Source organism: Suricata suricatta, chromosome 3, assembly GCF_006229205.1.
Source record: "Suricata suricatta isolate VVHF042 chromosome 3, meerkat_22Aug2017_6uvM2_HiC, whole genome shotgun sequence".
Taxonomy (NCBI): domain Eukaryota; kingdom Metazoa; phylum Chordata; class Mammalia; order Carnivora; family Herpestidae; genus Suricata; species Suricata suricatta.
In genome coordinates this window covers 4,036,307-4,059,098 of record NC_043702.1, presented here as the reverse complement: position 1 = coordinate 4,059,098, position 22,792 = coordinate 4,036,307, and the positions used below count along the sequence as shown (strand labels likewise).

The following is a 22,792-nucleotide window of genomic DNA, read 5'->3' as shown; positions in this document are numbered from 1 at the left end:
GGGGCTGGCGTCGGGGTCCGCGCCGCGCCCGAGCAGGTGGCGCACGCAGGCCGTGTGGCCGCGCGCCGCAGCGATGCGGAGAGGCGTGGTGAGCTCACGCTTGTACTCCAGGGTCCAGAGACCTGGGGGAGAGGAGGGTACAGTGAGTGGGGGGACCCGTGAGGGGCCGTGTCCATTAGGGCCCAAATAGGGTGACACCATCTTTTAGAAGAAGCTGCCACGTAGGCATGTAGATACATAAAGATACACCGATGATATAGAGGTCTGTAAGGACACAGAGCGTTGGGACCAAGAATCCCAGTGAGTTCCAGCTCGACCCACAGAGAGAGAGAGAAGAGGAGAGGAGAGGAGAAGAGAGGAGAGGGGAGGGGAGGAGAGGAGAGGAGGAGAAAGGCTCTCTCTCATCCTAGGGCGACAGGTGCAAAGACAAAGGCAGAGAGGGGCAGAGAGCTCTCCAGAAAACCAAAAGTGTAGGAAGTAGAAAGAAGGGTCTCAGTGGCACAGGAGAGGGAGATGGAGACCCAAGGGGGAGAAAAGGAATTACCAGGACACTAACAGGGCCAACCCTGAGCCAGAGGAAATGGGGGTATTGAGAAGCAAAATATGCCAAATATGGGGGGTGCTGCCGAGGACTCAGCCAGGATGTGAGGAGAGAAAGGCTGGCCAAGTGGGTGGACCGTGGGAGACTGTAAGTCAGACGTTCACATTTTCCAGGCTCCGAATTAGGGACAGCCTGAGGGAGGACAGTGCGCTGTGGATTTTTCTGGAATCCAGCTCTCTCTCTCCCGTTGAACCCCAAACTTATCCCTTTATCATTAATGGGAGAAGACAGCCGGTGAAACAAACTGACCCCCTGCACCAAGGTTGCTCAAGGAAAGGCCTTGGAAAGTTTAGTGCTCTTGGAAGCCGCTGGGTTTCAGAAGCCCCTTTGATGTGATGTCCACATTCAGCACAATTCTGGTTTGTTTCTTTGCGCTTTTTAGGGTTGTGTGTGTGCGTGTGCGCGTGTGTGTAGGGTTGTTCTTTCTTGACGGATGAATGGAGCAGGTGCTGTATATTGTACTTCTCTGAAAACTTTGGGCTTTCAAAAGGCCCATGGAAGGTTGTTAGCGGCCAGGAGCGCTCGTGGAAATGGGGGAAGCGGTCCCTGGTGAATACACTTCAAGGGACAGGATTTCACATGGCAGGAGTGCCTTCTGATAATGATGGAAGAATCGATACCATGGCTGTAATGAGCTGCAGAGGAGACCCTTTTCACAGGCCACCTCCTTCCTGGGACCCATGCTGAGCAGGTTCTGAAAGACCACTCATAATTACCTACCTGCATGTGGTGCAGGGCTCCAGCCTGCCCTGCGTCCCCGAGGCCCGGCCCCAAGGTAGTTGCACACTTAGGTGGGGGGCGTGGGGCCTGTCGTCCTGGCGGTGGATGGTGGTGGCCAGGGCCCTGGCAGGTAGGCCTGCACGGGTTGGGTCTGCCCTTCCCCGTGAAGACCCGGGTGATTGGGAGCGGGAGGGATGCTTATGGTCCGTGATGATAATAGTGGTCTCCATTCCTGCGGGGGCCAGCGCCTGGTTCTGACTGTACTCGTTTTCCTGAGCTAGGAAGTCTACTTACTGGGTTGGGGAGGGCAAGGAAGCGGGTGCTCCATCCTCTTGGGCACGCCAAGTTCCCAGCTCAGCACCCTCCATCTCCTGCAGCTCTGTTCACCCACCTCTGGATTCCTGAGTGTTCCCAAGGACTGAAGAAAGGAGTCTGGGGTGGGCGTTTAGCTCAGCCATAGCTTAGGGCCAACACCTCTGTCCAGGTCCTGGGAGATGGTGGTGAGCTTCCATTAGCTCTTCAAGAAAACCCAAGTTCTGAGGCAGCTATGTGGACCATAAAGCCTGAATCAACCACCTATAATCCCCATTTCCCGGTCCAGGTTCTGCCACCAGGAGGAACATGGACCTAGGCTTCTCCCCATGTGGCACATCCCTCCCAACGTCAGCTCTTCATGCCAGTGCCGTCCTTGGACTGCGAGCTGGATGGGGCTGGCGTTTCCTCCTGGATGCACTGAGGTCCTGGGGGCCTGGCACTGTGACCTGCTAGTGTACTTGCAGGGGGACCCCCCCAGGGGGAGCTGGGATCGGCCACCAGGAAGTTCTCATATGAGAGAGGGTGCTGTTGGCAAGCCGTGTTTGGTCGTTTCTGCTGCTGGGGTCAGCTGAGCCCAGGGGCCATGGACAGTCACAGCCCTGAGCGCCACCCACCCTCTCTTCCCAGTCTACATGGAGGCCAGCGCTGGCACTCAGAGCAGCTCTCCACCTTTGTGGCCAACCTGCCCTTTCTCTTGCTTGGGTGTGCCATGCCATAGACAACCAGCAAAAATCAGGGGTGGAAAGATTAAGGCAGAAAAAAGGAAGGAGCCTTGGATTCAGACCATGGGTTAATGTTAACACCTATTTGAAACAGCAACAGTTGAGTGTGGTTGAGTGTGTCCAGGGCTGGGAGGTATATGACTGAAAAAACTAGCATTGATCCATTGATCGAGTGTTCAACAATGAATCGAGCCCTCCCAGCCCCGTAAGTAGACCTCTTAGCTCAGGAAAAGGAGTTAGCCCTTTGACAGTGTTTTGGGTTTATTTCCCTCTCCCCCCGTGTGAGATATACATAGGACTGTGTCAGTTCTTGGGAAACTGACCTTCCACATTCTTTGCCTGCCATGGCCCACAAGTCAGGCACATGGCCTGCTGGCACAGCGTCCCAAATCCTCTTAGTCTGGCAGAGCTGTTGTGGATGCCAACACACGCACCCTCGTGGTAAATGGGTTGCATCTGGACGCTCTGGGGGAAGGGTGCCCGGTGCGGAGGGCCAGCCAAGAAAACACCGTTAACAGCCTGGTGGCCAGCAAGTCTCTTCATCCCAAGTGGGGTGAAGGGGTGTCTTTCTACTTGGAAGGGAGGCAGTCTCTTGCCGGCCCAGCACATAGAGTATTCAGGCTACAAGAATGCACTCAGACATACGATTTAGGGACCTCTGATTTCTCCCCCTCTCTCCCCCATTCTCGGGCTCCCCTGGGTTCCAGGAGGAGCACCTGCTAAGGGCTCTCCCTCGACTGATGCTGGCTGGGACCCAGCGCCCCCGCTGTAGCCGTGGTGCTCACAGGTCCCTGGAAGGCCCTTGAGCAGAGCTGCGTGCCAGGGGACAGTTCCGGGAGCCCTCCATCTCCTGCCGCCCGGCTGCCAGTGCAGGCGCTGGTGGATCGTCACCCAAACCGACGCCCTCTTTTAAAGACGAGAGACACTTCCAGCATCAGGTGCGCGCTTCTCACCACCATTTTGACCTTTCTAACTTGATTTCTCACGAGTCATCACTTAACACATCACGAAACCAGATTTTTTATAGACGTGCTTTGGTCAAGTGTGTTAAATGCAGTGCCTCTGTGAGCGGTCTACACCCTGGACTTAACACGTCCAGAGGACTGTTAGTAGCTCCTTAAACATAAACAGCCGAGCCTTAAAGGAAAAGGGGTACCTGACAGTCCAAACGTGGCTGGGGACTTCACCTGCCACTCCATCTCATCCTTCTTGATCTCAAACACCACGTTGGCATCCTGGAAGAACTGGTTCATGAGCAGCTCGAGACGGCTCAGGTCGCCCGTGACCAGGGCGGCATGGTACTTGAGCACTGGGGACCCAGCTCTAACTTGAAGCCCTTTTTCCATCTTCTGAAAGATTTGAAGTTCTCCTCTAACGGGCTCTGGCCATCCCTCCATTGCAGTGCTGCTGGTTTCAGAAGAGTCCTTCCGGAAGGGGAAGGATGGTCTCACGGAGCGTGAGCTATTTCCATTGTCATTACTCAATTGTTATCCAGCTGGGGCTGGGTGGTGGTGTATTTATAACCCCCGAGGGCTCCGGTGGGATGCTCATGGTTACTTGATATGACCAGCACCCTGTGACCACTGGGATGCCAGAGTGTTCAGCCTTCTGATGACATAGATTCGGCTTCCAGAGACGGACGCATCTATTTATCTCCAAGACACCTCTGCACCCAAGGGCAGACACCCTAAAATGGGTGGGGCTTCTCGGTCCCGCTCTTTAGGATGCCTCCTTCCTTTGGGCCCATCACTTGCGTTGCTGCTGCTACGAACAAGGGCGGGTGGATGTGTATTCCGAGGGCTGCGTCAGCCCTGAGCATGTGGGAAGGAGGCCCCACGGACGCTACAAAGGCCCAGGCTCTACGCAAGTGTCTCTGCGCGGGAGGCCGCGCAGGGCGGACCGGAGAGCCCCACAGGCATCCTCTGGGGCCCCTGTGGCCTGTGAGTTTCTCCCAGTTGTTCGGAACCGATCCCCAAATGCACATCCCTTGCTGAAGATGGGAAATGCCACAACTTCTGCTTTTTAAATGAATAGTAATACCTTTTTGTTAGTAACTTAGTAACTGTTCGTTACAGATGGTGCAGGGCTTTATTTTATTGTCCAAACATTAATGAAATCATTTTTTCTTATAGTGTAGGTCATATGCAATTCTTTCATCTCCTTTTTTCTTATTCTTATTTTGCTCCTATTGGGAAGTCAGAATGGGCCACCGTCACTGAGCGACTGCACCCTTTGCCGTGTTCGTGTGAGTTATGATAAAAACGTGTGGCCAGAGGCTCGAGGGAGGACAGAGGCTCGGGAGGGTGCCGTGTGGACGGCAGGGCAGAGGCAGCGGGACACACGTCCAGGACCGTTACACACGCAGGGGTCCTGAGGGCGGGGTGAGAGCGGCAGTGCCAGCGCCGGGCACACACCAGCGGGATCCCACCTGGATCTGGTAGCCGAGACCAACACGGAGACAACAAGAGGCCCTCCACCTGGTTCCCACGGTGGCTGCACCACTTAGCATTCCTACCAACAGTGCACAGAGTTCGCTTTTCCTTCACATGCTCGCCAACACTTGTTAGTCTCGTGTTCTGATTTTAGCCATTCGGACAAGTGTGAGGTGATACCTCTTTGTGGTTCTCATCTGCGTTTCCCAGTGATTAGTGATGTTGAACATTTTGTTTCATATGTCTGTTGGCCCTCTAAATGTCTTCTTTGAGGAAATGTTATTCAGGTCCGCTACTCATTTTTTTTAATGTTTGTTTTTGAGGAAGAGAGAGAGAGAGAGACAGACTGTGAGTGGGGGAGGGGCAGAAAGAGGGAGACACAGAATCTGAAGCAGCTCCAGGCTCTGAGCTGTCAGCACAGAGCCTGATGCCAGGGCTCACACTCACAGACCACAAGATCACAACCTGAGCCAAAATCGAACACTTAACCAGCTGAGCCCCCCAGGTGTGCCCCTCTGTTCATTTTTAATTGGATTGTTATTATTGTTTATTTGGTGTTGAGTTATAGAAGTTCTTCAGATATTTTAGATATTAACCCGTTATTGAATATGTCATTTGCAAATATCTTTTTCCATTCAGTCTGTTGCCCTTTGGTTTGTTGATGGTTTCTCTTGCTGAGCAGAAGATTCACATTTTGGTGTAATTCCAGTAGTTTAATTTTGCTTTTGTGTCCCTTGCTAAAGGAGACACAGCTGGAAAAGTGTTTCTATGATTGATATCAAAGAAATTAGTGCCTGTGTCTTCCAGGAATTTTATGGTTTCAGGTCTCACATTTAGGTCTTCATTCATTTTGAGTTTATTTTTGTGTATGGCATCAGAAAGTGGTCCAGTTTTCCCAATACCATTTGTTGGAGACCGTCTTTTTCTCATTGGGTGTTCTTGCCTCGTTTGTTGAAGATTAATATGCTGTGTGAGCATGGGTTTATTTCTGAACTCTCTGTTCAGGTCCGTTGACTGGGTTAGTGCAGTTTCTTGTATGTCCTGAAGTCTGGGAGTGTGATATCTTCACTCCAGCTTTGTTCTTTTTCAAGTTTCGTTTGGCTATTTAGGTTTTATTTGTGTGTGTGTGTGTGTGTGTGTGTGTGTGTGTGTGTGTGTGTGTGTGATTCTCTCTATATTTTCGGATTATTCTAGTTCTGTAAAAAAAAATGTTGTTGGTATAGGAATTGCATTAAATCTGTAGACTGCTCTGGTTGGTATGGACATTTTAGCAGTATTGGTTCTTCCAAGCCATGAGAATGGAAACATGAGGGCTCTTTAAAGTCTCATGTCACATGTTTTAAAGTTTACTTCCCTGGGGGCGCCTGGGTGGCTCAGTCGGTTGAGCGTCCGGCTTTGGCTCAGGTCATGATCTCATGGTTCGTAGGTTCCAGCCCTGTGTCGGGCTCTGTGCTGACAGCTAGCTTAGAGCCTGCAGCCTCCTTCTGATTCTGTATCTCTCTCTCTCTTTCTCTGACCCTCCTCTGCTTGTGCTGTCTCTCTCTGTCTCTCAAAAATAAATAAAAAACATAAAAAAATTTTCTTCCCTGTATTTAGCAGCAGCAGCAACAAAGATAGAATCCATGTCATCAGTGGAGCAGCAGAGACTTTTTCCCAAGGGTCCCCTCTGTGCCTAAAGTGCTGCTGCGTGCTACAGACAGTGCCGGGGTGGAGAACGGATGGCCATGTTTGCAAGGAATGCAGAGCCCCCACTGGATGTAAGAGGCCGTGCACGCAGGAAATGACGGAAGGCAACACTTCGTGGACCGCTGTGCGCAGGACTCAAGCCAGGGACCCTCCCCACCTCGCCCACCGCCCAGGAAGTTGCTCTGTCACTTTCGGTAGCAGTCTTATTCTTCAGATTTTTCATTTCTCTAAGCTTAGTCATTTTGCCATGTTATTTTTCTCACACTGATTGTGATCAAGTTCGTTTCTGAAGGACTTACTCCTACACAACTATAATATGACCCAACTTATGCTTCACTTTAGACTGAAGAATTCCTTTGTTCCCAATGTAGTTTGTCATGGGTTATTTTTGAAAGGGGTGGGAAAGCTGGAGGTGAGTGCAGGGAGAGGGACCATTCTGGCGTGTGTCCTGTGCTAAACTTAGCTTTCCGTGCGTTAATTTGTCAACAGTGCCCTGAATGTCCAAGCCCGATTTCAGTGGCTAGGGAGTAGTGGTCCAGAAACAGACATGGCTCTTTATGGGGGCTTCACAAATAGCCTGTGGGAGACAGGACTGGTTCTACAAGTAGGACACGTAGATCATTTCAGGAGAAGGGCAGAGGTGCCTTAGAAAAAAACAACAGCCGTATGTGTGATTATTACATTTAAAAACAAGATAAGAGTAAAAAATAAAAGCCCCCATAAATGCCTATAAACAAATCCATTCATTCATCTATCCACTCAACGAACATTTGTGGAATATTATGTTCTAGGGTGTGTCATTTGGCTTTGGGGTACAGAGGCAAAAAATACCTTAATCCTGCCTCCACGAATCACACAGGATAAAGCAGTGGCCACAGGACCCCACCCACAGAAGTTCTTTAGTCTTTCTTTTCCACTAGCTGACCAATGTCCTTTAGTTCCAGGTGACCAGCACTATTTCCTGACCCTGCGTTGGGTCCTTCTTGCCCAGTGTACAGTTCTGTCCGTCCATACCTTGTTCAGTTCAGGCCATTTTAATTTTTTTAACGTTTATTTATATTTGAGAGAGAGAGAGAGAGAGAGAGAGAGACAAAGTGAAAGTGGGGGAGGGACAGAGGGAGAGAGGGAGACACAGCATCCCAAACAGGCTCCAGCCTCTGAGCTGTCAGCACAGACCCCGACGTGGGACTTGATATCACGAACTGTGAGATCATGACCTGAGTCGAAGTCAGACTCTTAACTGACTGAGCCATCCAGGCACCCCTGGGTGAGGCCACTTTAATTTCATTTTCACCGCCTTCACCCTACTCAGATAATCAAGCATGAACTTCAAGATACCACTCAAACCTTACCTCTTCTGCCTATTTCAGCCCATATGAAAAACTCAACTTCTAAGAGTGAGTTTGTGGATGACGTTACTAAGCAATTATCAACATCCCTGGGGAATTGTGATAAAACAGAAGGACCAGAAAGACCAGTGTTTTAGTTTTCAAATAAGTAAAGAATTTGATTTTCCAAAGTCTGAATTGACATCAGTGTTGGGCAAGATCTCTAAACAGATTATGAAAAAGAAGGTTTGGGTACATTTAGAAAACGGAGTGGAGGTCCTTGGCTCTCTGTGGGTTGCTAGGAACAAGTCAGGTTGGATAAAATAATTTTCCTTAATGACATGGTTATTTCATTAATATGTAGAGGGCGTATATGCATGGGTCATATTTCAACCTACCATGGAAGGGTTTTTGAAAACCTTTTAGAGAAGGTGGACAAAATCTGGGTCTTCTTTTAGGAAAGTCCTGCTAACAACTGCAACTGGAGAAACAATACACAATGGACCTACAGAGCAGTGGTTCAAATCTTGACTGTAAAATGGAACCTCCTGGAAAGCGTTGAATAGATACAGATGCCTGGACCCCATCCTGAGAGACTCTGGTGTCTGGGGTTGGGGGGTGCTGCAGCCTGGACATCTGTCTGTTATAACTGCCTAACCTCACACGACAGGTGCTGCCAAAGTGCCACCAAGGTTTTCAGTCTGATCCTGTATGACACATGCTTCTGCATGATTTGGGTGACCATCCGGAAGGGTGGAGCTCACAGTGTTGGTGGCATGGAGCCTGACACAATCACCGTTCCAAAGGAAGTTAACAGGCCAGAGCAGTGGGCTGATCCTGCCGGTGCCCCATGGCAACATGAAGACCCCGGGCACATAGGACCCCGCGGTCCTCGTCCGTCAAGTGCCGAGACTGCCACACATCCTGTGTGCAGCACTGGAGGGTTCTTTTTCTTGTTTCTAAGGCAGAGGTTAGCAGTGATGTTGCAGATGTTTATACCCAAATGTAGGAGGCATACATGCAGCAACTATTTGACATTATTTTAAACCATTCAGAGCATCTCGGTACAGAGTAACTTGTGTCGGTCAGGTGTCAAGTTGAGTTCCCTTCCTCCCTGAGACCCTGGGCTTTGTAGGACCTGGACTCCTCCTGGGAACCCTGGGGGCACCTGTGCTTTGCTCCCCGGTGGTTTTCTTGACCTCTCTGCGCAGACTGTGTTTGCTCTGTCCTGCCCCCACGCTGGGGCATAACATTCGCTCTTGAGCTAGTTTTTTGGTTGGTTTGTTTGCTCTTAAGCCTTATTACTAACAGCATCACGTCGTGAGACCGGCGACTACTCTGAAGATAGGACGTGTCCATCACCACGTGCACCATCTTAGCCCATCTCTCCCCTCCGTCTCCCGTTCGCCTGCCTCTGGCTCAACCACCAAAGTCCCCCCCTGCCCCCCTTCATTGTGGCTGGTTTCAGCTTCTGCTCCAGGGACCTGGTCCAGGAACTTCTTCTGAACAAATGTGCATCCTTCTTGAAAGAGAGGATTCTGATGAAAATAACTTTCTCAAATCAGTGTGCTTAACAGCTTCAGTCCTTTAGAAGATCTAACACACTTCACGTGTATCTGTGGACCATTTCAGGGCACTGCACACATTTAATTATGGTGGACTTTTATTGCATATGCAGGAGAAAACTTGGGAAAAGAGGGACAAAGATCCAAATAGGGCTGGGTACCCAGCTTCTATCTCAATGACTCGGCGAATGGACCAAATCTCTCCAATAACTACCCAGGTAGTCAGCTGGATCTGAATATAATTTTTCAAAGAATATCTTTTGGGACAAATTATAAATGTAACATTTTGTCCACAGGAGACACAAAAACTGGCTCTCTGTAGAGTCTTGACGTGAAGGTAGCAATGAGAGGGAGTTTTTGCTTCAGGACCACATGAGCTGAAGAAGTAAACTCCGCCTTGAAATTATAAGATATGCAAACGGTAGTGTTTGAATGAATGGCATTTATTATTTTCAAGTGACATCAGGATCTTTGCATCTTGCCATTGAATTGATGAATGACCTTCTTTTCTTCAGAAGTGTCTGAGGATGGGCCCCGTTGGTACTCGGTGGAAGACTCTAGATGAGCCTGAAATGTGGGTTTTATTACAGGGCCACGCTGTGTCTCCAGGACAGTGACTTTCCATGTGTTCAGGCCACAGCGTAGTTTCCCAGCAAGATGCCTTGCCATTTCCTTGTATTTTTGGAGAAAGCCAAATGTGTGGATTTTTTCCTGGGCCATGGGGCTACTATCTGCTTCCTTCTGGGGTCAAGTGTCCAAATAAACAGACAAGCTAGGGCAGCAAAAGTAATTTCCCATGTGGACATCGTGAGCTTCTGAGCATTCTCCAAAGATGCGAATGCATATTGTGAGCCTGGTCAATTTCATACTTCCTACATGAGTTGTTTCTATAAATGGCCATGTACTAAAGCCGATCAGACCCTAGGATACTCACATTTACTACCACTTGGCCGAGAGCTAAGGTCTTTCTTTCACTGTAAATCATTTTTATCTTGTTTTGGTCCTCACTCTCCCCATTTAATTTTAAAGGCCACTCCTCCTTCATCTCCACTCCCTGTAGCTTTATCAAATTAAAAAAAAAGTTTTTAGAATAATAAGCTGGGCGGGCGTGTGCTTCTCAGAGCACCAGGACACATTCACCCATCTACCAGAGTTAGTCACACAGACATTAATATAAAAAATGTTAAAATATCTCAACCTTTCTCTGAATAACAATGTTAGCACAGCACACCTCATTTAACAAAACATTAAAACATTTTACTTCCTCAGATCAAGTGTATCTATTAATAATGACTTAAATTGTCTGTACTGATTTCACATTAAGAAATCTCATTCCCATCATGAGGAAGAGCACAACATGGCGGTGCGGGGTGGGGGGGGGGGAGCACCTTGCTAACCTATTTTCCTGACATCGCTACCCGACGTGGATCATGCAAAACAACACAGTCGCTTCTCATTATGAATGCGATCTTATCCAAAGGTCAAGTACTGCTTTCATCCATAGCTTTTTTTGGAAGCTCAGAAACAAAGGTTCCCTTGAGTGTCGCATACCCACTGTGGGACAGAGAAGCCGGATTCTCTGCATGCACAACCACGAGTAAATAGCCCTGGAAGGACATTTATAGACTCTGGGGACGTTGCTGGAAAGCATATTATGGAAGCTTTCTCTGACAAAGGTGACGAAGTTTCTTTATGACTGTCATGGGGATTTAATTACATGATGAAATAGCAGCTCCTGCCTCTTGAGACAAATTGCATGTGAAGACTGATTGTTTTTTATGAACCTCACACAGGGAGCAAAATACTTCTCTCTTGAAGTTGCTTTGAGCTGATTGTTATGTCCTGTCACCTTTCATGTCCCTTCTAGAAACGAGGACTTTACTGATCCTGCAGTTGAGGAGGGAGGGCTCCTGGTGAGCTCCCTTGGTCGCTTTGCAGCCCTGCCTGGAACAGAGCGGGGGCAGTTTTGTCTGACGGTCTAAAGTCGGCTTTACTTATTTTTCTGTTGGTGAGAAATGAGAATTTGGGCTTCCAACAGAAAGATGGGGAAAAGATGTTATCTAAAATGTAAATGATTATTAAATACATATACAATCTACAATTTTATTAATTTCAAAGCAAGTTAAAATAAGGTTTTTAAAGAGTCAACTTTTGGAAAAATTTGGTGAAAACAATGCTTCTTCGTCTGCAGGTGGAAAGGTAAATTTCTGTGCAATTTGGAAATATTCTACAGAGGTAAAGAGTAGAAGTCCTCGTCTCTAGGAAGTGTTGTGCTGGATGGGAGAGATGGGTGAGACAGCCAGTAACTAGTGAGTGAGACAGGATCACTGCCAGAGGTACAGGTCTGATGGGGAGAATGTGTCAAGCAGAGCTTTTTTTTTTTTTTTTTAATTTATTTTTGAGAGACACAGCACGAGAAGGGGAGGGTCAGAGAGAGAAGGAGACACAGAATCCAAAGCAGGCTCCAGGCTCTGAGCTAGTTGTCAGCACAGAGCCCAACTCAGGGCTCGAACCCATGAACTGTGAGATCATGACCTGAGCTGAAGTGGGACGCTTAACCGACTGAGCCACCCAGGCGCCCCTCAAGCAAAGCTTTATAGTGACAGGAAGTAGGGATGGGACAGGCTGGCTCGACAGGAGGCATCTGAACAAAGCACAGAGGTTGTTGAGGTACAAGGATGGCTCATGTCCCCTGGAGGGTGTCTGTTTCCTTCCCGTGACCTATGACGGGGGCGAAAAGCTGTATCCTATTATTTTTGGCTGAGCAAGAGGCAAGATGTAGGTTCAGGATTGTGTTAGATGGGGCCATGGGTGCAGCCTGGAGGAAAAGGTCAGGCAAGGGGGTGTGTGTGGGGAGGAAAGAAGCAGCAGCCATCAGGCCTTGGGGGTTGGAGCCAAGGTGAGTGCCAGGGACTAGACCTTTGGTGGGCATGGAGATGGGCTGCCCAGACCCCACTGTGAGGGAAGGCTTGTCGCCCCAGATGGCAGCCAACTCCTGTGGGGTTTGCCTCAGCTGCCGAGAGCCACCTCATCCCAAAATATATCTCGGGGGCTGCCAGATCCCATGGTCACTCAGCTGTGGCGAGAGGTCCTGCCATCTGGAGCCCGTGTGGGAAACCCGGGCGAGGGGTCTCAGCTCCAGAGCTTCCCTAGGGCAGGTCACACATGGCACTGTGGGGCCTGAGTCACGGAGCAGCACCCCTCTGCCAGTCTGATTTTCTCCCTCTTCACAGGTGTTCGTGCCCAGCAAAAGCCTGTGAGGCAAACTGCACTCAGTGTCGGACTGAGAGCCCCTGAGGCTCCGGGGCCACCAGGAAAGATGGGCAGAAGTGTTGTCAGAGCAGGACAGGACAGGGGAGCAGAGAGATGGCCGCCCAGGAGCCCAGAGGGGCGTGAGGGATTGATGGTGTCTTTGGGGTGTGGTTTGGTCCAGAGTTTCTCAAGCACCTTGAGGTGGAGGACTGGGGATTTTTGTTTGTTTGTTTCAATTTGCCACGGACTGAGTCTTTTTAAAAATACAATTAGAATTCATTACAAGAAAAAATACAATGGAAAAAATCCCACTAATCACATACGGTCATATTCATTGTCAAGTTGATGCCAAAGTTTTTAAATGCTCACTGTCAGTTTCCATGCCAACGCTTGGCAGACCATCGCCTTCCTTCCGTCCTGCTCTGGGTAGTGTTGTTATCTATCACTGGAGTACCCGGTGGACAAAAGGATGTCGGGAGAAGAGGCAGGGTCAGTTAGCTCCTGGCACATCTTTCAGGCCCTTGAACACATGCTATGAAATTTGAACTGGAAGCTGTTCGACTGGGATCATCACACTTTTTCTGTAAAGTGCAGATAATAAACAGTGCAGGTGTTGTAGGTCATATGGTCTCTGTGGCAATGACTCCGCTCTGCCATGATAGCATGAAAGGAATCACTGGCAATATGTAAATGAATGAGTGTGGTTGGGTTCCAACAAAACTTAACTTATAAAAACAGGCAACTGGACCTCAGGCTATAGTTGGCTGACCTCAGTTGTAGGCAGTAGGGAGCCCCTGCAAGTTTATAGGGAGGGAGAGACGTGCACATCTGAATAGGAAACTGTCATCGCACCCTTTGCTCTGTGTACTTTTCCACCTCTCACTCTAGGGAACCTACTCTTTATTCTCAAGGCAAACTTGACTCATCAAAATTCAGCAGAGTAACCAGGTACCCAGGCTCACATTTGATTTATTTCCCTCACTTATATCCTGCTTCCAGTTTGTTGAACTTCTTGAATCTGTAAATTTATATCTTTCATCAAATTTGGGAAATGTTTGGTAATTGTTTCTCTAAATATGTTTTTCCTGCTTCGTTATCTTCCTTCTTTCTTTCTTGGACTCCAGTTGAACATGTTAGACTTTCGAAATTGTCCCACAGTCCCTATTCTTTTCATTTTTTATCATTTTGCTTTCTGTTCCTCAAATTGGATACTTTCCATTGATCTATTTTCAAATTGATGGACTTTCTTCAGTCATCTTGGATCTGCTGTGAAGCCCATTGTTGACTAGAACAAGGTCAACCCAAGGTTCAAGGGAGGTGGGAACGTTGTATTGCCTTAGGGGCCTTAGGGACTCAATTAGTAAAGAAGGAGGCACCTACTTAAGACCGTCTCCACCTCCATCTTCGTTTTGTAAAAGAGTTTTCAAGTTAGAGGATCTCCTCCTCACTGCCCTTCTGGGGAAGTGTGAACACCTATGTCTAGGCTGTGTGGCCTCACACAGTGCTATCCCAACCTGCCTGCCTGGACTTCCTCCCTCTGCTCTGGTACGCACACTCTCCTTCTCCCTTGCACAGGGCAGCGTGCCCCTGTGAGCTCCACGATGGCTCATGCCACGCCCTTTATTTAGACTGCATTCCTTCCAATCACAGCCTGCTAAGAGCCTGTTCGTCTATCAAGGGCCAACCCAGGAGAATGTTAGTGTCCTCCCTGTGCTGTTTGGTCTGTTACTATTGTGTGCCTACTGTGTGCCAGGATCTGGTGACTAGGACAGACCCAGTCCTGTTCATCACCAGTCGCTGAATTTGCTATTAGAAGATACTGGACAGTGGGGCTGGGAAGGAGAACCAGGCTACAGGGAGCGCGCCGGCCCCTTCCAACGAGCGTCTTAGCGTGATTTTCCTAAGCAGAGCACGCCATCGCAGGGTCCATCCGTCCTGGGAAGGAGAAAAGCCTCTTCACTCTCATCCTCATTTCTTTTTTTGTCCTTTCAAAACTCTCCAGTGTGCTTGGCGTGATGCTAATAGAAGTATGTCATCAGCATACATTATTTCTTTATTAGCCTGTTTCTCAATTTTGATTCTGAAAATATCCTGATTTAGTCTAATTGCAATTTCACTGTGTTCCACAGGCAGTGACAATTCATATTGGGGGGGGGTGGGCTGAGACAGGACCTTGTAGGATTTTTCTTCCTGCCCCATCTGCCCTGAAGCTGGCCCATTAGCTCTAAGGCATGCATCTTAGTGATCCGACCTGCTTCCGGGAAAGAAAAAGAGCCTAGGGTGTGTATCTGATTGAATCCAAATACATACCTTTATTCTAGGTGGTGGGAGAGATTTTTCTGTATCTGAAGCGAAGGCTGATGCTGGAACCATTTTATTCCTAAATAATTTAACTATATTCAAAGATAATCTGATGTTATTGTAGGAAAGTGTATTTCTAATAAATTCCACTTGATCTGGGTGAATCAATTCAGGCAGCACGTAATTGAGTCTGTTAGCAAGGACTTTAGCAAGAATTTTGCAATCAGTGTTAATTAAGAAGATGGGACAATAATTTGTGCATAATTCCGGATCCTTTCCTGGCTTGTGAATCAAAGTAATAAGAGCAATGCTCCGGCTGGTGGTGGGTAGTGTCATTAGGTGCTGATTTATAAGTACTTAGAAAGGTTTAATTTCATTTTGCTTCGAGCAGGACCTCCCTGCCCCCACATTCTCCGCTCTGGGTTCAGGCGGTGCAGCCGACAAGGCGGAGCGCTTTCCTCACTGTCCTTCCTGTCACTGCTGACCTCCTGCTTCCCGTCTGTTTGGGTTCTGCGCCCCAGCACCCCACTCATTCATCCATGCTTCTTCCTAATACTCTTACATGAATTATTTGAAGCCAAAAACTCCATGCTATTGATGTGCTGTGTGTGTGTGTGTGTAAGGTAAAGTCAAAGGGTTGTACACACTTTCAGTGGGGAAATTTTCTCATGGTTCTTCCTGCAAAGTGGGTCTGGGTGAGTAGGCAACAGCCCATGCCTAAAAGTCAGGGAGACACCCTGGCTTACACACCACAGCAGGCTGGCTGCTGGCCAAAGAACAGATCTGAGCCTCAGCGTCCCCATCTGTAAAATGCAGCTACAGGCATTGTGGAAGACCAGGACGAGCATTGGAGTGACACTTCCTACCAGTCGTGGGGCCCCAAGGGTGAAGTTCAACTTCGTAGAGTCTTGTTTCCCTGGGTGGGGTATGTGGGAAAGAGCAGCCCTTGGGAAACACGTACCTCGTGAAGGTCTCCCCTATCTGTGGCTCCTCTCTCTCTGCCTCCCCTGAGGTCCGGTTCTAGTTGTAACATGTTCTGGCTTGGGGACGTATTTCCTCTGACAATTAGAACAAGACAGGCCCCGTGCCGGGCTGCTGCTTATATGATGCATTCAAGTTCATTAACCAGTCTCCCACCAGCCTTCCAGGAGATGCCTCCCCTCCCCAGTTGCCATGGAGTTGGCCGTCCCTTTGAAGGCAGAGTCCGGTCTGCCCAGGCCTCGGTTCGGATGCACCACACTCCGAAGGCAACGGAGTTTTGTTAATCTCCAGAAACACATGTCATTGGCCTTGAAACCTTAGTGAGTCCAATTTATAAAGACCCTAAGAGATGACCTGACCAATCCCATTTTCTAAAAAATGGGGATATTAAGGGGCTCCTGGGTGGCTCAGTCAGTTAAGGATGTGACCCTTGATTTCAACTCAGGTCATGATCTCATGGTTTGTGGGTTTGGGCTTCTCGTCAGGCTCTGTGCTGACAGCTCAGAGCCTGCTTGGGATTTACTCTCTCCCTCTCTCCCGTGCTCTCTGTTTCTCAAAATAAATAAAGTTAAAAAAATAAAATGAGCACATTAAGGTTCAGAGAGATGGATGGACAAGTTCAAGACCACACGAGCAGTGGTGGGACGCAGGCGAGACCCCGGGTCACCTCACCGGGGGTCTCTGGACGCTCTCAGTGCATCATGTCTCAGAGCCACCAGCAGTGGGCGCGCTCTGGTCATTAGTGCGAATGTGACTCCTACAGGAGAGGGGCTGTGCTCATTCACCAGACTGTCATGTGACTGTCCGGTTTGCCGGGGTGATATTCTCCTCCACGCACAGGGAAGGAGCAGTGGATGCGGTCCTCATGTGACGGTGAGCTTGGTGTCAAGCCCGTGGGGGTGCTGGTTGGATGAGAGGTTGTGTTCCCCAAACAGACCCCAGCTTCACGTGGACTCACCTGCCTCACACATGCTCCCACACTCATTCTCCACCTATACATGCTGCTGGGCGCGATCTCTTAATAAAAACCCAATTAGTATTTCTTTAACTTGCCTCCAGATGCTTAAATACCATTACCCCAAACACAACATAATGCCTCTAGTTTTCTATTTCAATCAAGAATTCAAGTAGCATCTTGACTTGTATATAATATATCAGCAGCAAAATCATGGAATGCTGACATCCTTAATAATAGCAATTAGTAATCAGTTGTTTCTTAAGTAGTTTGATTACGCCAGTTACCAAATTGTACCGCTGATGCATTTGGGGGCAAGAAGGGTCTCGCCGCCCCGCCCCCAGCCAACCTTCCCTCCTTCCCATGTTCTTGTGGTTAGGGAGCGCAGAGGCATTGAAAGACACAAGGGCCAATAACGCAATTGTCACTAATATTAAACAGCAGAGACTAGGTTTTCGCAGAAAGTGGAATTAAGTATTTCTTTGCAGAAAGACTAACCCCAATAGTGTCTATGGGAAGACAATCCGTGCTCGCCCTCCTCAGCGTCAGCAAAGGAGCCTGGCCTGCCCGCGCCAGGCTCGGCACTCGGAATCCAGGGTCCTTCTTGGCGCAAGGACTGGCGCTAAGTGCACTGAGTGTGCTAAGGCGCTGGATGCCGGGTGTGACGCAGGGTCCTCGCTCCCGAGGAGCTGCTTCTACGTCTGCAGTATTTGTGGGTATAGCAATAAGCTCAGCAGCGCCAGGGGCTTCAGTGGCTGACGGAGACCGAGGGCCTTGTGCCGCCGCGGAGAGATGCCTGGAGAGGCTGTGGCCCAGGTGAGCAGTGGCGGCTTCCGGTGGAGGCCGTCTGCTGTGTAGGGTCCGGAAGGAAGGGGTGGCCTAGGGGTCAGAGGAGGTCCTCACGTGCCTCGGAATTTGGGTGCAGCCCTGGGAAGGAGGTTCGTTTTGGAATGGGGTGGATGGAGCTGATTGTGGGAGAGCCGTGTGCTCAGCCCTGTTCAGTTCTCTCTCTCTCACACACAGAAAGAGAAAGAGAGAGAGAGAGAGACGGACAGACAGACTGTGCCCCATCCCAAGTCCATCCCATCACTGCAGGGGTGCAGGTGGCTCCGCGGGGGCACAGGTGCATTTTGTCCTCAAGGAGTCCCCTCGACGATCATTCCCCCGTCTCTCTGCGGGCCAGGCGGGGAGGATACATGGGCAGTTTGCCCCGAGATCGGCTGGGGCTAAAATTTCAAGTTCCCCTGACTTTTGTCCTTCTCAAGAGGGACACGTACACCCGGGGAGACTTCTCCAGAAAACGCCGTTCCCACCATTTTCTCAGCGGGGGCCTCTTACTGTGACACTGAGAGAGGCAGCGAAATCAATTATTATTTTTTTCTGTTCCATCTGGTGGGATAACAAGTTCACAGAGCAGCGAACGCGGGGGTTTCACTGACAGACACAAGGTCCTTGTGTGTTCATGTTAACAAGCAGAGAAAATGACTGTTTTTGCTGATTTTTGCCAACTGTCGTCTTGGAGCAAGGCTCAGAAACCTGCCACCCAGGGTTATCCTGGGGGTGGAAACATTCCCCATCTACCCCGATGCTTTGGCCCGACTGGGCCTGGCTCCTGCCTCTCTGGGCCCGGGTGGGCACGCCTGGCTCTGACCCCTGCTGGCTGCAGCCTTGTTTTCCATTTTCATTTTCCTTCCCTTGAGGATTTACATTTTTCACAGTACTCATTCCCAGCGTGGGCTGCATTGCACGGCATTGCCACAAGCTCTGGCCACTCTTCAAGCATTCTAAAGGCCCCGCATGTGTATTTGAATCTGAACAGCTCTTGTTCCCACCAAGGACGGCCCCAAGGCCCCCCAGTTACCTAGAGAAAGAACCCATGCGTTCCCACACTCAGCAAAAAGGAACCCGCGCGCCATTTTGGGCGGTCACAATGGATCTTTGCGATTGTAGCCTTCTAGAATCATGGAGATGGACAGGACCTCAGCACCGATCCAAGCCGACGCTTCCCAAGATATGTCTACAAGCTACCGGTTCCCCTAGTGATAAAACCACACAGAGCCTCACACACACCCTTGCACCAATCCCAGAGCGTGTGATTCGGCAAGCATCTCTCAAGCTCATTCCACCATGGACCTCTGTTTGGGAAGCCTTAATCGAATCTCATGTATGAGCTACTACGGAAAGGCACTGGCCCGGAAAGGGAAAGCAACCTTCCCCAGGTCACACAACTCGCTGGTGGCAGAGCCCAGGCTTCCCTCTGGAGGGTCTCATTCCACGGCAGGAGCCTCTCCAGAGCCCTGATAAGCAGCCGTGGAGATGGTGCTGGCCTGGGAGCCAGCCACACGTGTTCCTTCTGTTTACATTCTCTGCTGTCCATACTGCCAGGCACAGCACATGGTGACAATCAGGTCCCTCTGTTTTTGGTCGCGGTTGGTGACACTAGCTTGTACTCATCACCAAGACCTTCCGTGGACCCACCAAGCACTTCTCCTGCTTGTCATCTGTCTTTGGGTTGATCCTGCTCTCTTGGTTTAGACCCTGTCATCCCTTACCTGGAAGGAAACTGCTTTCAGTCACCTCCTTTCCTTTCTCATTTCCTTCAGATCCTGCTTTTACATGGTGCCCAGAGCGACATACCCAGAATGCAAGCCGGAACGTGCTGCCCTCTCTGCCCTCAGGTTCAAGGCCAGCCTGTCTTCCCTTTAATAGAGTCACTGGTAGCAAGATGTGCCTTGGGATCACGCACTGAATCATTCGGTGCGTGATCCTCTTGAAATGGAGACAATCCGGAACTCATCCAGGTCCTTAAAATATGTTATCAGCAAGGACCTGTCCTCGCTCTTCTGAAAGGGACCGTATGATGAGGAGAAGTAGACACATATATGATACAGAGTGTAGTGGGTTCATTGTGGGAAAGACACAAATGACACAAATTTCATTGCTTTCAATTGTTCAGCTAATTGGAGGTCAGGGTGGACAGTGAAGCTTGTGCAGGGCAATTACTAATGTGAACGGAGTTATATTTTAAATTGAGGATTGCAAACAGCTCTCCAAGCAGCCGGGACGGCGTGGCAAAGCGGGTGTGGAGACGGGCCACGTGCCTTTAAGCACAGCAGAACACAGAGGACGTGACCGTTGGTGTAACGGTAGACAGCCCTCGGGGAAGTCAGTTATGGGTGGCCACAGCCAAAGTGGGGGCCCCCGTCCCTGGCAGCTGAGCCTTCAGCATAAAGATGAAGCCAAATCACGGTAGAAATCTGGAGGGGGGGCCCTGGAAGCAGGTACCCTGCCTTCCTGCTCTTCTAGCACCTTCCATTTGCTGCACCCAACAGGAGTCAGACAGCACGCGGCAGGTGATGTAGTTCATAAGGTCAGGCCTTGTGTGGTATGGGGGAGGGGGTGTGGAGGGCAAACACAAAGCACAGAGCTCAAAGCTCCCGGCCAAACAGCAGGTTATGATCACAAAGTCCCCTCCCCTGCACCCCAGGGCAGTCTCCCGCACTGGTGAGCCGACCGGGCGCCGGCTGGCTGAGGCCGCAGCACCTGGCTATGTAAAGCTAAGGTCAAACAAAAGTGTGGTGTTCTTTGGGCTTGTTGCTCCTGGGGCCTCGATCTGGCCCTGACCAGCCTGAGATAGTAGGAAAACCAAGGAAGAGAGGACGTAGGAGATAGTCTCTCCCAAAGCCTAAAGCAGCTTGCTGAAGTCCCCGGTGAAGGGCAGCGCCGGGAGCACACCCCACCCACACCACGGGGGAGTGGACGGGTGGCCACCGCCTTGTGTTCCAGTACGGATCCTGCTCTTTATCACAGGACAGTCCCCCCGCTGGCACTGATGTCCCCCACATGCTCGCTTTCGGTATATTTCCTGCACGCGTGAGTGTGTGTCTGTGCCCATGTGCGTGCCCGTGGATGTGTGCATGTGCACATGCACCTGTGTGTGCATGCACACGTGTGTGTCGGGAGAGACTCTGTCTGGTGGGCGGAGAAGAGCCTGGTCCACCTTGCAGGGGCCGAGTGTATCTGAAGAGCTCCAGCACAGCTCCATGCAAGTGCAGTAAAGCTTGCACGAGGGAAATGTTCTCATATGTTATACAAAGAAGTTACATGAAATGATGGGAAAAAATACAAAGAAATAGGGAGAATTTGCCTAAGGACCTGAATAGACAAGTCACACGGGAAGGGGTCTACAGAGAAAAACAAAACCCAATGGAAAAGACTTTGTCCTTATCAGTAAAGAAAGGACGGGCAGGCGGGCTGTGGACAGGACCAGGGCTCTTTCCGGTGGTGACGTAAGGATAGACATTCATCACCAGCAATGCTCAGGGTGCAGTGAAATGCACACATTCATTGTCAGGCGGAATAGAAAACCTTTCAGAAGAGAATTTAGTGATTTTTCTGTCCTCATTCCAGTAATACTGCTCCTAGAAATTTATTTTAAGGATATAATGTGAATAAGAAAAAAGCCATAATAAGAATACTAATAAAGATGATAATTACAGCATTATTGATAGTAGTGAAAATGTAAACAAATATCCCTCTCTTGTAGGCATTTGGTTTAAGCATTTTGTGATTAATCACCTCAATAGGTGATGGAAAATTAAGAAGACTATGGAGCACCATGGAAAATACTTTAGACATTAACTCAGCAGAGCAGAAAGCAAGATCACATCTACAACATGGTTGTAAGCAGGGGAAATTTACACACGCAAAGGAAGTACGAAAATGGAAACAGGCGCCGTGTGAGGATGGGGGTGCCATGGGTACTTTTCTTCTTTTTAAGTCCTTTGCATCGTGGGCTAATTGATGCACAGCAACACACACAGACACACACAGGATGCCCAGCACCTGTGTATGTATATAAACAAGAACAGCCAAGCAGAGATCATGTGCCTTTTTCAAGCCCAGCCCTCCCACGAGCTCATGATGCGTAATTTAGTGTCAGGGGCAACGGTTACCTACGAGCACGCTGGGGGGCAGCTGGGCCGAGGGGTCTTTCATCCAGTCGTCGTTGGCCACTTCTATCACGGCGTCCACGGGCCTCACTTCAGCACAGATCAGGCGGCTCACTCTCTCCTCATCCCTGGCGTCCAGAGCAGACTTTAATCTCTTCACTAAATCTGAGTTGAGCGGGTAATCGGGAAGGCGATCAGAGTTGGACATTGTTGTGTTGTTTGTGTACCGATCAAACGTCTCTTCTTCGCAACTGAGTCCAAGGGTAACAGCTGTGTGCAGAGGACTGTGGGCGTTGCTATAAATAGAGCAAGCCTGGCTCCTGTCACAGCGGCCGGGGACGGTCATTGGCTGGCGGCTCTTCCGCCCCAGGGTGATGGGAATCAATCCTCCCGAAGGCCTCGGTTAAGGATTATTCTAGAGCTGGGGCAGTAGGCATGTTGGTAAGTGGCGGAAGAAGAAAAAAGGAGTGCTATTTTATTTTATTTTATTTTTATTTTCTAATATAATTTATTGTCAACTTGGCTAACATACAGTGTATACAGTGTGCTCTTGATTGTGGGGGTGGATTTCTGTGATTCATCACTTACATACAATGTCCAGTGCCCATCCTGACAAGAGGAAAGGGACACTATTTAAAATTTTTTTGTACTGTTTATTTATTTTTGAGAGAGAGAGAATGAGAGTGTGAGTGGAGGAGGAGTAAAGAGAGAGGGAGACACAGAATCAGAGGCAGCTCCTGGCTCCGACCTGTCAGCACAAAGCCCGACGCGGGGCTTGAACCCACGAACCATGAGATCATGACCTGAGCTGAAGTCGGATGCTCAACTGAATGGGCCACCCAGGTGCCCCGAAGGGACACTATTTTAAAAGAAAACTCTCATAGGTACTGTTGAACAATGTCTTTCTTCTTTCAGCAAAAGTGAGACCCTATCCTGAAACTGGTTGAACGGAGAAGTAGCGGCTGGAAGCCCCTCTCCTTCC

At 49.5% G+C, this 22,792-nt stretch overlaps 1 protein-coding gene across 1 annotated transcript in view; it reads right to left on the bottom strand.

Annotated features, from left to right (window-relative positions):
- The window catches only part of ASB18 (ankyrin repeat and SOCS box containing 18), a 55,673-nt gene extending 33,599 nt beyond the window's left edge, over positions 1–22,074 (bottom strand). Inside the window, exons 1-2 of the mRNA XM_029932886.1 lie at positions 21,814–22,074; positions 84–122 (exon numbers count right to left, since the gene is read on the bottom strand). Coding sequence (XP_029788746.1) covers positions 84–122; positions 21,814–22,018 — 244 coding nt within the window. The 5' untranslated portion in view covers positions 22,019–22,074. The remainder of the gene's footprint in view (positions 1–83; positions 123–21,813) is intronic.
- Between the last annotated feature and the right edge of the window lie 718 nt (positions 22,075–22,792).